This window comes from Rhineura floridana, chromosome 2, assembly GCF_030035675.1.
Source record: "Rhineura floridana isolate rRhiFlo1 chromosome 2, rRhiFlo1.hap2, whole genome shotgun sequence".
In the NCBI taxonomy this organism is placed as follows: Eukaryota; Metazoa; Chordata; class Lepidosauria; order Squamata; family Rhineuridae; genus Rhineura; species Rhineura floridana.
The window spans coordinates 91543372-91556075 of NC_084481.1; the positions used below are offsets into that span (position 1 = coordinate 91543372).

Here is a 12704-nt window from a genome sequence, read left to right on the forward strand (position 1 = left end):
TCTTTGTTTTCCTTCCTTCTGGTTTTATCTCTGGGCTTATGATCTGATTGCATCTTGCCTTAAATTCAGTTAACTGCCTCACTTTTTAACTCTTTCACTGATTAGTTACGTAATGGAAATAAATATGACCATCTTAATATAAAATTAACTTTTGGAGCTACTCAGTGAAAAACAACAACAGTTTCTTTTTAAACTAAAGATGACAAATATATAGTTGGTGCATTGTGTATTTTGTGCTAATGGGATTGCTGAAAACAAACATGTAAATCAGGTGTGGGGAACTTCTGTTCTTCCAGATGTTGCTGAACTACAACTCCCATCACCCCTGGCCAATGGCCATGGTTGCTGGGGCTGATGGGAGTTATGGTTCAACATCATCTGGCAGGCCAATAGTTCCCCACACCTAGTGTAAATGAAACATTCAGACGAAGCAGCCTTTAATTAAAGTCAGATTACTAGCCCACATTGTCGGTTACAAATTCTGCAGAAAATTCCAGTATACCCAAGTGCCTTATAGTTAATAAATTTATCTTTGTAAGAGGTTAATTAAATAAGTACAGACAGATGTCTTTAAGGAAATCGCAACTGCATTAACTGGGCAGGGATTTGAATCTGAGAAGGTTTTGAAGGCCAAATAGCATTCTGTTTACAAGGCCTGCATATTCAGTCAACAGTAAATTGATGACTACTTCACAGAGCTGTCCTAATCCTCATAACTGCTCACTGGCATGGGTTAGGATAGGACAGAAGAGCCCCATTAACTGGTAGAAAGGCGTTGTACTGGGGAGAAGGAGGGGGGGAAATCTGCCCTGGCAGTTCCTAATACGCCAGCAAAAAGTTCTGCAGTTGTAAATCTACTGCTAATGGTGCTTCCACCAGCGGTAGACTCTGAAACGGGTGGGTCACTGTTGGCCTAGGATCCATTGGCTCAAAAGCCCCAGGGTTGGGCCCATCAACTGTATCAAAAATTGACATAATTACCCCCACACTGAAACCAATTAGGGTCGGGGGGGGGGGACACACTAAAAGAAAAACAAGAATCACTGAAATGAAGAAAACCTGTTTCCCCACCCCCATGCACACAGGTCAGTCACTGGCCAGTGTGAGCTAGCAGAGCTTTGAAGTGGCAGACTGGCTGTTACTTCATTCTTTCCCCCTACCTTTTAGGGTTGCTCCATCCATCTATCAATCTATCTATTCATTTATTTATTATTTGATTTATATCCTGCCCTTCTTCCCAGCAGGAGCCCAATATTAATAGTTTGCATTTCATGGGGAGCCCCAATTGGCACCTTTGGAGAGAAAGATTTAAACCCCCTCCTCCCAAAGGTGCTCCACACACACAAACACACCTACTGTTTAAATTAGGGGGGGAAAGGCATGTTAATTGCATTCACACAATTCATATCAAGTCGCGTTTGGCCCTGAGACTATCTTCATTCTCTAGCCACTTTCCTAGCCTTTCTTGGCAAGAACAATGCTAATTCCTAAGTGTGCTCCAGACATGCAACTTGTGAATCCCTCTTGGCCCTCACCATAGCTACTCCAGCTCAAGTCTAAGTGAATTAGCAGTCTCTGGAGATGATCCCGTCCCAATTAAGAGTCTGAAACAAAGTCTCTTGCAGGGACTACGCTTTTCACTCTTGAGTGCTAAAACCTGCTGTCTGCCCTCCTTGGCTGAATGGCCACTAAATCACAGTTGCTTCTCCCCCATGCAGAGGTTTTGTGTCCTTGCCCCCCATCCATGCCCACACTTCAGTGATGGGTTTTGCAGGTATATTCTGCAACATGTCACTGATGCAATAAAAATGCACCAGTGGTGGATTTACACTGGACCATCCGCACATCATTCTGCTTTATTAGTTGCTCTGTGATGCTTCTCCAATGTTGGTGCATTATTGCTGTCTGGAGGGGCACTGTTGTGCTATAGTATAACAAAAGTGGGCCCAAACCCCCCAACCCCAGAGTATTTGTGGTATGAAAAGTTAGACAATTTGAGCAGGAAGCTACATGACATGCACTGTTTGGAAACAAAGCAGTACGCCCCCCATGAAACTTTGCAGGTGTAAACAGTATTGAAAGCAAAATTGTTATTTTTCTCAATTCTATTGAAACTGGTTTGGGGAAAACACATCACAATGCAGTACTTCATAAGAAACAACAGGATAGAGATTGACTTATAAGATGGGGGATACTTGGCTCAGCAGTACGACATGTAAGAAGGATCTTGGAATTGTTGTTGATCACAAGCTGAATATGAGCCAACAGTTTGATGTGGCTGCAAAAAAGGCAAATGCTATTAGGCTGCATTAACAGAAGTATAGTTTCAAAATCGCGTGAAGTACTAGTTCCCCTCTTTTCAGCACTGGTTAGGCCTCATCTTGAATACTGCATACAGTTCTGGTCTCTGCACTTCAAGAAGGATGCAGAAAAACTGGAACGGGTTCAGAGGAGGGCAACAAAGATGATCAGGGGACTGGAAACAAAGCCCTCTGAGGAGAGACTGAAAGAACTGGGCATGTTTAGCCTGGAGAAGAGAAGACTGAGGGGAGATATGATAGCACTCTTCAAGTACATGAAAGGTTGTCACATAGAGGAGGGCCGGGATCTCTTGTCGATCATCCCAGAGTGCAGGACACGGAATAATGGGCTCAAGTTGCAGGAAGCCAGATTTCAACTGGATATCAGAAAAAACTTCCTAACTGTTACAGCCATACGACAATGGAACCAATTACCTAGAGAGGCAGTGGGCTCTCTGACACTGGAGGCATTCAAGAGGCAGCTGGACAGCCACCTGTCGGAAATGCTTTGATTTGGATTCCTGCATTGAGCAGGGGGTTGGACTCGATGGCCTTATAGGCCCCTTCCAACTCTACTGTTCTATGATTCTATTATATATGATTCTATGACTATGGCTAACATTGTGTGTACATCGCTTCCCAAACCAGAGTAAAGGGTGTGCACACAGACTTCGTTCTCATTGAAAACTATGCGACAAGCCTGGCTACAGTAATTTGGTTCCCATTGGTATCCGTGGGACTGAAGTGAGACTAATTCAGGCTGCAATCCTGAATAGTAGGGCTTACTTCTGAGTAAGTGTGCACTGCACATCTGGATCCAACCCTGCATCTCCAGGTAGGGCAGGGAAAAGACTCCCTGCTTGAAACCCTGGATGGAGAGCCACTACCAGTCAGCGTAGACAGTTCTGAGCTCGATGGGCCAATGGTCTGACTCAGTATAGGGCAGCTTCCTGTGTTCCTCTGGAATAATTGTGGGGTTTTAAAGAGCAATGCATGTTGAACCGCTTAAACGAAAACTGCTATTTAAAATCTGCCGGGGTATTCAGTTAAGCTTGCGGAACTGCTTGCTAGAAGATACAATCATGCAAACGGTTTGGGAAGAGCATTACTCGAACGAAGCGTATGTGCAATTAAAAAGGCAAAGCCCCTGGGGACATCTCCAACAGCCATAATTATGTAACACCCAGAGGAGTGTTCCTCTGCCTTGGGTCACAAGGAGCAGAAACGGGCATTGTACATCCACCCGCGCGCCCGCCCGCCCACACACGGGTTCCTTCCATGTCCCTCTGGGAACCAGGGAAACTGGGACTGTGAAGAGGAAAAACGAAAAACTTGTCACTCTCTGCGGGGCGGCGAGAGCTAACCCTGTGCGCGCGGGAAGCGGGAAAGGAACTTCTAACCGATCCCTTACCGTGGAAAAAAAACCCTCTACGTGGAGACTAGCAGGATACGTCGAAGTGAGCCCGAAGCAGAAAGAAGAACGAATCCCTGGAGGGACTCTGGCCCTGTTGTACCATCTCTCACCAGTAGCGGCACTATTAAGGCATAATAGAGAACGTTGTTAAGATTCCGAAGTCTCTCTCTCTGTCTTCTACCTCCCCCCTTTTCTTTTTTTAAAAAGACGTCATTCCTGTCGTTCTAAAACATTTCCTCCTATTTCTGCTTCTTCCTAACTCCAGGACATCAAGGCCTCCTTAAGGATATAAATGGATTCTTGCTTATGTCAGGCAGATCACTTCGGTCCGAAATATGCTTTATTTTTTTAATATATTTTTTGAACTGGGAAACTTGGGAGGGATCAACACCTGGCGCGGCCCCAAGAGAAAAAGAAGCAGAGGCGTATGGGATTGGCGCCAGCCAGGCGCAAGCGGAGGGTCTTCCAGGTTTTATAGGGACCGTCTCTGGCTGAGAAGTTCGCTCTCGCGCCCAGGGGCATCCCACTTGCACCCAAAACAATCGCTTCGCCCCGAGCTGAAGATCGCTTTTGGAAGACGTTCCCTTGCCCGTTTCAAGTCTTCCCCATCCCCCCTTCCCGTTCCCTCCTCTTCTGAAGCAACTTCCAAAGGCTCCCCAGACCTGCGCCCCGGATTTGCTCCCCATGTACTGCCGGCTCCTGCGGGGAAGAGGAAGTCCCGCACGCTTCTGGCACCCAGTGACTCCCGCATCTCTTATTTCCCTGTCTCTCTGGAATCTCCCAAGTACGGGGCACCCAGGTTCCAGGCCCAAAAGCTTGTTTATGCGAAGAATTTCGCCTTCCTTAAAAGGGCGATGGCCCTGTTGCACTAGGGACCGGCCGGCGGCGAGGTCGAGTTTAGCAAAAGCGTTTCTGGTGTCTGCGCGCGCGCGCTAAAGGAGGTACGGGGGGGGGGGGTAACACAAAAGCAGAGCTAGACCTGTTGGCCCACAAGAAAAGCCAAAGCAATGCCTTTATTAACCAAAATGTCACAAAATATTGAGCAAGCTTTCGAGTTCTCCAGAACTCTTCAACAGGCTAGAAGATGGTTAACAAAACGGGATGCCAAGAAGATGACTTGAGGTTGTTAAAGCTGGAATGTTGGGAAAGATGTAAACCCTAATACATTAGGCTCGGGGGTGTGGGGGTGTGGGGTGTGTGTGGGGGGGTGAGTATGAGAGAGAGAGAGAGAGAGAGAGAGAGAGAGAGAGAGAGAGAGAGAGAGAGAGACTCCCCCCAGTCAAGTGCAGGTGCACATTTATATTTTTGCATTCAATGATAGCTTGACTAAAACAGTTTGTGTTCATTTAACATTTAGGACCACCCAAAAAATAGAAACCCTTGCTGGATCAGACTTGGATCCAATCCTCACAGTTAGGTCAGTGTGCGGTAGGCACAAGAAAATTGTCTTTCTTCTATAAAATCCAACACTGACCTCTAAGAGAAACAGGATGCTAGGTGAATTATCAGGTTCTCTTGGAGGTCACTGATTCATAGGGTCGCCATAAGTCGTAGTGGACTTGGAGGCACATAACAACAACAAATGATGGCATGCCCAAACCTGAATCCTGAAGGTACTATTTCAACTAGTACACACAACCAATTCATCGCAGAATCACTGAGAGGGTCTTTTAACTGGGCACTGTCTCCTTTTTTCCTGCATCTCCACACACTCAAGTGGTCAAGATAATAAGCCCTCACCATCCACCCAACATCTTGTCCATCAAAACATCTTCAAACATTTGACCAGCAAGGTCAGAAGAAGGCATGACAGAGCCTGCGCTATCGGGTTTTGTACTTCTGTGTAATGTCCAAATTGGAGGATTCTTCATTGTCCTTCTGGGTAGATATATGTGCTCTCCTGGTATTTGGAGCTTTCCCTCTCCTCCCCATATGCATCCCCTTTTGAATTATACAATGTCTTGCTCAATGTTTCTGTGCCTCATTTGTGGAACACATGAAACTGCTCTGTTTAGTGGTCAGTGTGTTGTTTTAAAGCAGTGGTTCGCAAATGTTTTTTTCCCCACAGACCACTTGAAAATTGCTGAGGGTTTTGGTGGACCGCTTCATGATTTTGTTCTGCCTGTTGTGGCAATTGTATTGTGCTGTGCTAGATGCTGCATAGTTTTTAATTGTATTTGAATTGCTTCTTTTATTGCTTATTGTATTGTATTACATTTTTCATTTCATGGAATTCAAATTGTAATACAATACAATACAAGAAATAAAAAGAAGCAATAAAAATACAATTGAAAACCAAGAGGAATAAAGACCACATGAATGAAGCTCACGGACCACATCTTGGGCACCCCTGTTTTAAAGGGATCGAAGGGCTAATGTATATAGGGCAGGGAACCTTAGACCTGGGGGCTAATTGCAGCCCTCCAGGCCTCTCTATCTAGCTCTCAAGACTCTGCCGAGGCCACACCCTTCAGACTGCTCCATGACCTCCACAAATGCTGGACTGGAGTGTGTTCTTGAGCTATGATAGTGCCTTTTACTTGCCTGAATGGAGGGGTATGGTTGCTGCTCTTAACATAAGAACATAAGAAGAGCCTCCTCCTCTCCCCCACACCCTTTAAGGGCTCCCCCTTGAGATAAGTTGTCAGCCTTCAAAGAAGTGTTTTAAAACATAAAACAGCAACAACATGAAGCCAAAATGATATGGGGGGGACAAACAAAAAGTCAGACAGACTTGCTCCTTGTCACAGGAGCTGTCCAGTAGACCCTTGCATTCAAAACAGCACTAAATGGGTCTCGCTAGTGGAGCAGAGGAGAAGATTGCACTTTCTGTGCCATAGTAGACACTGTTTGCAGCACATATGTGATATCCCTGGAACAGAAATGCTTCTTTGAGGCGCATACAGTCCATATATGTACTTTAAGCCCCATTCTGTTTACTGAGTTGAAGCCAAGTGTGCCTGACTGTACCCAATGCAACAAATGAATCCCCACCTCCCCATATTTCTTGCACTACATAAAATGACCAGTTGAACCTACAACAAAATGTTGCAGTGTATTCCATTTCCCATCCCTTCTAGGATACATTTGTTGACGGTTTTTCCTCTGTAACACTAACCCTCCCACCATGTACTATATTATAAGCTTCTATGGGCTTGAGCAGGACAAATCACTCATATCTCCCTCACCCCCAACTTTCTCTTTCTCTCCCTCAGCTGTCATCCCACTTAACATTCTATGCAAATTTTTCTTTTAATTTACAAGCATATATACTTATGCAATGCATACCTATAGAATCTCCTCAGTATGTAGAAAGTGAAACCATTCCCTTGTTTTCAGGTTGTTCTGTTCTGCTTCCAAACCAACAGGAACTCCCATCACCAGAATTCACTATAAGAAGGAATTGTTTTCTGAAAAGACGCCTTGCCTCTTCAGACAGATTCCTTGGAACCCTGAAATTAAGTTTCTTAAATCTCTCTATGCAACATTCAAGTCCCTTGAAGCATTCTGTGTGACCGTGAAACTTGTTCTTCTTCAAATGAGGTATAAGTGGCATTTCTATCTCCTATAGCTTAGGGTTACCATCATTTTGTCATTTCAAAAAGAGTACATTTGGCTTTGATAAGTGAAAAGTAAGAGTATGCTGCTGCACCATCTCAAAAAGAGTACATGTACTCTTAAAAGAGTACAGTTGGTAACCCTACTATAGCTGAGACCAAAGAAAGTAAGTTTGCTTTCTTGTTGAAAGCATGCCACAGTTCTGCAACTTGGAAGTGACTGCAACAACCCTTAGAAATCAGTTTTATCACCTGCTGATAAAATCAAGGTGTGTGTTTTTAAAGCTCACTTTCTTTTACACTGAAATCTGACCAGTTCTTAATACTACAAGACAGGACTAGTGACTGTGCAGGCAGTCTCCTAGAACAGTTTATTTTTAGGTTTCTTATATTCTTTGGTTGTTGTAAATCTTCCTTAATACCTTACTGTTTAACATACAAAGTCTGTGTGGCACTGTTTGTTTTATTATTTATTTATTTATTTATTAAATTTATATACTGCTCTTCCTCCCAGTAGGAGCCCAGGGTGGCAAACAACATTAAAAACACTCTTAAGACATCTTAAAAACAGAATTTAAAATATATTAGAACATCTTTAAAAACATTTTTTTAAAATCTTTAAAAACATCTTAAAAAGCAATTCCAACACAGACGCAGACTGGGATATGGTCTGTCCTTAAAAGGCTTGTTGAAAGAGGAAAGTCTTCAGTAGGTGCCATAAAGATAGCAGAGATGGCACCTGTCTAATATTTAAGAGGAGGGAATTCCAAAGGGTAGGCTGTACTACACTAAAGGTCCACTTCCTACGTTGTGTGGGACCACCTGATAAGACGGTATGTGCAGGAGGCAGATGGTTTGTTTTGCTGCACTGTGGTGGAGGTGGGTTGGGGGTCAAAACTCAATTGGTAGAGCATGTGCTTTGCATGCAGAAGGTCCCAGGTTTGATCCCTGGCATCTCCAAGCAGGACTGGGAGAGACTCCTGACTGAAACCGTGCAGAGCTGCTACCAATCAGTGTAAGCAAGATCATCTGACTTGGTATATGGCATTTTTTTATGTTCCTGTGTATAAATGTAGCCCAATCTACAGTGTAGGTCTCCAATGAAGAAAATGATGATAGTGACAACTAATTATGTGCTGCAAGGCAAACTCTCCTGTGAACAAGGCATGATCAGTTGGAATAATACTGACTGTAGAATTTCTGAAGGGGTAGCTATCTGTTCTGAAGGGGTAGCTGTCTGTTGCAGTAAAACCAACAAAAGTAGCACCTTAAAATCTTATGCTTTCGTCAACTAGAGTCCACAATATCTGATGAAGTGGACTGTAGTCCACAAAAAACCATATGCTACCATATAAATTGTTAGTCTTTAAGGTACCACAAGTCTGTCTTGTTTTTAATGATCCTAGAAATGTTGCTTTTCTATGTCAATAGGAGTTTACATTGTAGGAAAGCATCAAGGAGCATCTTCTCCAATATCAGCCTACCCCAGTATTTTTAGAACTACTCATGAGAGCATGCTGCAAGTACTGCAACCTTCTGAAATTTCGCTAGCAGCAATAAGGAGAAAGACTTTCTTGACAGTGGCATCTGTGAAACTCCTTACCAAGTGCAGCTCCACAGACCCATTCATAGATGAGCTCTAGAAGTCTGGCCTTGAAGGAAGCTGAGGCTTTCTTTATCTTTGCTTATTTCTATTGTCAAAAGCCAGTAGGACTTGCAACAAAAATGTTGCAGAATGTTGTGCTCTCGTTCAGGGTTTCAGCCAGCCATGTCTTCTTTTAGGGTACTCCATTCCATGTGAAGCTTTTACTGGGGCTGTTTTGTTTAGAAAAAAGGTAAGGTAAGACATTAGAGAGATGTGCAAAATTATGCATAGTGTGGAGAAAGTGGATAGATTCATTTTTCTCTCTCATAATACTAAAACTCAGGGCCCTCTAGTGAGCTGAATATTGGAAGATTCAGGACAGACAAAATAAAGTGCAGAATTAATTTATGGAGCTCACTGCTATACATTTTCGTGATGGCCACCGACTCTGAAGGCTTTCAAGGGGGATTAGACAACTTCATGAAGACTAAAGCTATCAATGGCTCCTAGTCATGATGGCTATATGCTACATGATCAGATCACTGGGGAACAGTGGAAAAGAGCTATTGCTCTTGTATCCTGCTTGTGGCTTCCCAGCCACTTCTGGCCAGCCACTAAGTAGTCTTTGGTGTGATTCAGCAGGGCTGCTCTTGCACAGATATGTTAATTCCCCAACTCCATTCTCACTCACCCCTGCAAGATTCAGTCAGCATTCTGTGCTCTTAAAGCCACAAGTCATCCTCACTGTGCTGTTTGAAGGTTTCCCCCCATTCCTTAGGGTTTGTTGTTGTTTCTAATTTTTGTGTGTGTGCTTTTGGTAACCTTGACATTTTCCTAAGCCTGCTGATACCTCCCTCTTGTCTGTGAATGGTTCTGTATTAGCTACATATTGGATCCACACTTGGAGTTTGCTTTTAGTGCCTAGGATGGTGCCTACCAGCAATGCTATCCAGACATCCAAGAACATACGCCTGATTTTGGATTGATCAATCTAATTATATCAATGCTAGAGTCATGGGTTGATTAATCCAACCATAATAATGCTGCAGTTTTTGGAGTAGGATCTAAAGAAGGATCCCCTGCATGCACAGCAGAGAACTGAATGCTTCACTTGCTGTTTCTGCTGTAACAGGTTCCCATGGCCAAAGAGACAAGCCACTGTTCAGTTTAAAAATCAACCTCTCTTTTTGGCAGTGGGAACTGCTATAGTAAAACAGCAAACAATATCATAGGCTCCCCCTCACAGAGCTGCAATTCTCAGAGTTCCCTTAAAAGAGGGACTGACTGTAAATCCACTCTGGAAATTGTAGCTCTGTAAGGGGAACAGGGGTCCCCTAACAACTCTCTTCACAAAATACACTTCCCAGGATTCTTTAAATGACTGTTTAAAGTGGTATGATACTGCTTTAAATCTGTCGTGCAGATGGGGTCTGTATCTCGGCGCCCATTTTAGGTATCCAATGTGGTAAACAGTGGTCTATGAAAACTCCTGCTATTATAAACCATTTAGCTTCTAGGGATCAATTTAGTCATTCAACAGAATCAAGAGGTAAAACTGATCCTGGACTGTACTACTTCAGGCTGTTGGTGGGTGGTCAAAAGTTTAAATCTCTCATGGGGTCGGGGAGAAGGGGATAAAGAGGGGAAGATGAGAGATTTTGAGACTCTTGTTTGGTGTCAAAAATTCCCTCTTGATAATCTGGCAATATCTGCAGGGAGGGTCTCACCCAGACAGCTAGGCTTGTTTTCTGGCTCCTACAGCCTCTACTCTTCTGGAATCCATTTTTGCAGAAGATTAAAGATCCCTATAAAGACTGCCAGATTTTTATTTTCCCCCCCCATAAGCATGACCCGGCATGAATCTCTTGTATCATCTTGTTGTTATATGCCTTCAAGTCGATTACGACCCTATGTATTATAGGAGTGTGCAAAGAGAAGACTGGATCGCTTCACATTTGCTTCCCTCTCTGACAGCTGGACCTGCTTCAGGCGACGGGCCTCTTTACAAACCGTTGCACCCATACTCAGAGATGGCTGCGTCTCAGCAACGGGGGCAATAAAGGTCCCTGGAAAATCAGCTGCAATATCACTGCTACATCCCATTCCGGAGCCGACGAGCCTTGCAGAATGTGAATAGGAGAAAAACCATAAGATCTTTTGGGTCTCTGATATGGGCAGCTCTCAAACACAAATATTAAACTCCCCCCGTCCCCGATCGCCGTTTCCCCCATCCGGTTCATTTCTCTCCACATGACCCGAGGCGAAATAACATAAAATAAAATAAAACCTCCTTCCCCCAAGGATGGTGCCAAAGCTGGGTAGTTCAGGACGACGACGACGCTGGTGGCTGTCCCGGGCAGCCTGAAACCATCGCCCTTTTAAGGGGTAGCTTGAAACCGCGCCTGGGCTCCATGTTTGTATCAGAAAATCGTGAAGAGGGAACTCCATGTTGTAACAAAGTTTCCTTCGCCGCTGTCTTTTTCTTTCCCCCCTTTTTTGTTTTGTTTTTCCCTTTCCCCATCTCCCCCCGCCCCTCCCCCACCCTTTTATTCCCCCTTCCCTTCCATTTTAATTTTATTTTTTTAAAAAAAAACAAGCAAGCAAACAAAAAACCAATCTGTTAACTCCTGGAAAATTTCCCAAAGCGGCGGAGAGACAATTGGAAGGAGGGAGGAGAGAGAAAGCAAGCTCCACACTTCTGGTCTAATGGACAGCGGGTCCATTATCACCCAGGTTAGCAAGGAAGAGGTGAATACTCCTCTGCAGGAGAAAGGTAAAGATACACGCATAACTCCCCTCCCCGCGGGGCAGAGATGCTGGGTACCTTCGGGGCCCGCATCCGTCAGCCCTCATGAGGTCAAATTCGGTGGGGGGGGATCCTCCACCTTCTGCTCCGCAATTCACCAAAAAGGAGCTCTGGGATGTACTTGGTCCAATAACGCGCCGCCTCTTCAGCTTGACAGATCTTGATCGCCCATTGTGACAAGGTAGAGTTGGATCGCCCTGCGCGCGTCTATAGGAGGTTGAGTGTGAGTGTGTGTTCAGGGAGCCTGAGTGTACCCTCCCCAAATGCAAGAATACCTGTACACTCACGCCGGCCTTAGATTCTTGTGGCCCAGAAAAGAAGGGGGAAAGTGGCTAACCGGATTTTCTTGCGCCGTGCGCGTGTTTATTTTATGCCTCAAGGGCGCACACTGTCTCTTCCCGTGTCGCGAATTGCAGCCATTATCATCGATTCAACAGTGCAACGCCCTTGTGCAGTGTGATCAACAAAATAAGCAGTCTGAGGCCAGTCAGGCTCTGCCCTGGGCCCCGAGGCACCCAGCGCGTCGCTTTGCACACGTGTATGTGTTGTCTTGTGTGTATTGGCAATGGCGTAAAGTCTATGCAGAGTGCCGAAATCTAACCTCACCCCATGGTTGGAGGCTGCCCAACAGCCTGGTTTGGCGCAATAGTTCATTCGTTTCTTTATTTCTGGGGGAGGGGGGTTGAAGGGTAGGGGGGAAGGTTTTTTTGAGGGGGGAAGGTCATATCTTCCTTGCATGTTCTGGGTCCTGTAACCTGCCTGCCCCGACCCCGATCTCTTCTGAGTGTGGTATTATTGAGGAAAGGGGAAGCTGTACTTCAGCAACAGGCTTTATTAGGGAGATATCCTCTAAAACCAAAAACAACAACCATCCACGCCCCGTATCCTGGATGCACCTCCCTCCATCTTTCCGTTTGCGCGTTATCGTCAGACATTGCTTTTTCTGAGGGAGAAACAGGGAGTTTTAAAGCCAAAGTGCAGTTTTCAGCGGTGAGTTTAACGGGAATTTGGTTTGTTACTGGAAAGAGGAGAAACTTTCCTA

General features: G+C 44.8%; 1 protein-coding gene across 1 annotated transcript in view; it reads left to right on the forward strand.

The window, feature by feature from the left end:
* The first annotated feature begins 11182 nt into the window (after positions 1-11182).
* The window catches only part of CTDSP1 (CTD small phosphatase 1), a 33076-nt gene continuing 31554 nt past the window's right edge, over positions 11183-12704 (forward strand). The window contains exon 1 of the mRNA XM_061609285.1: positions 11183-11629. Coding sequence (XP_061465269.1) covers positions 11563-11629 — 67 coding nt within the window. The 5' untranslated portion in view covers positions 11183-11562. The remainder of the gene's footprint in view (positions 11630-12704) is intronic.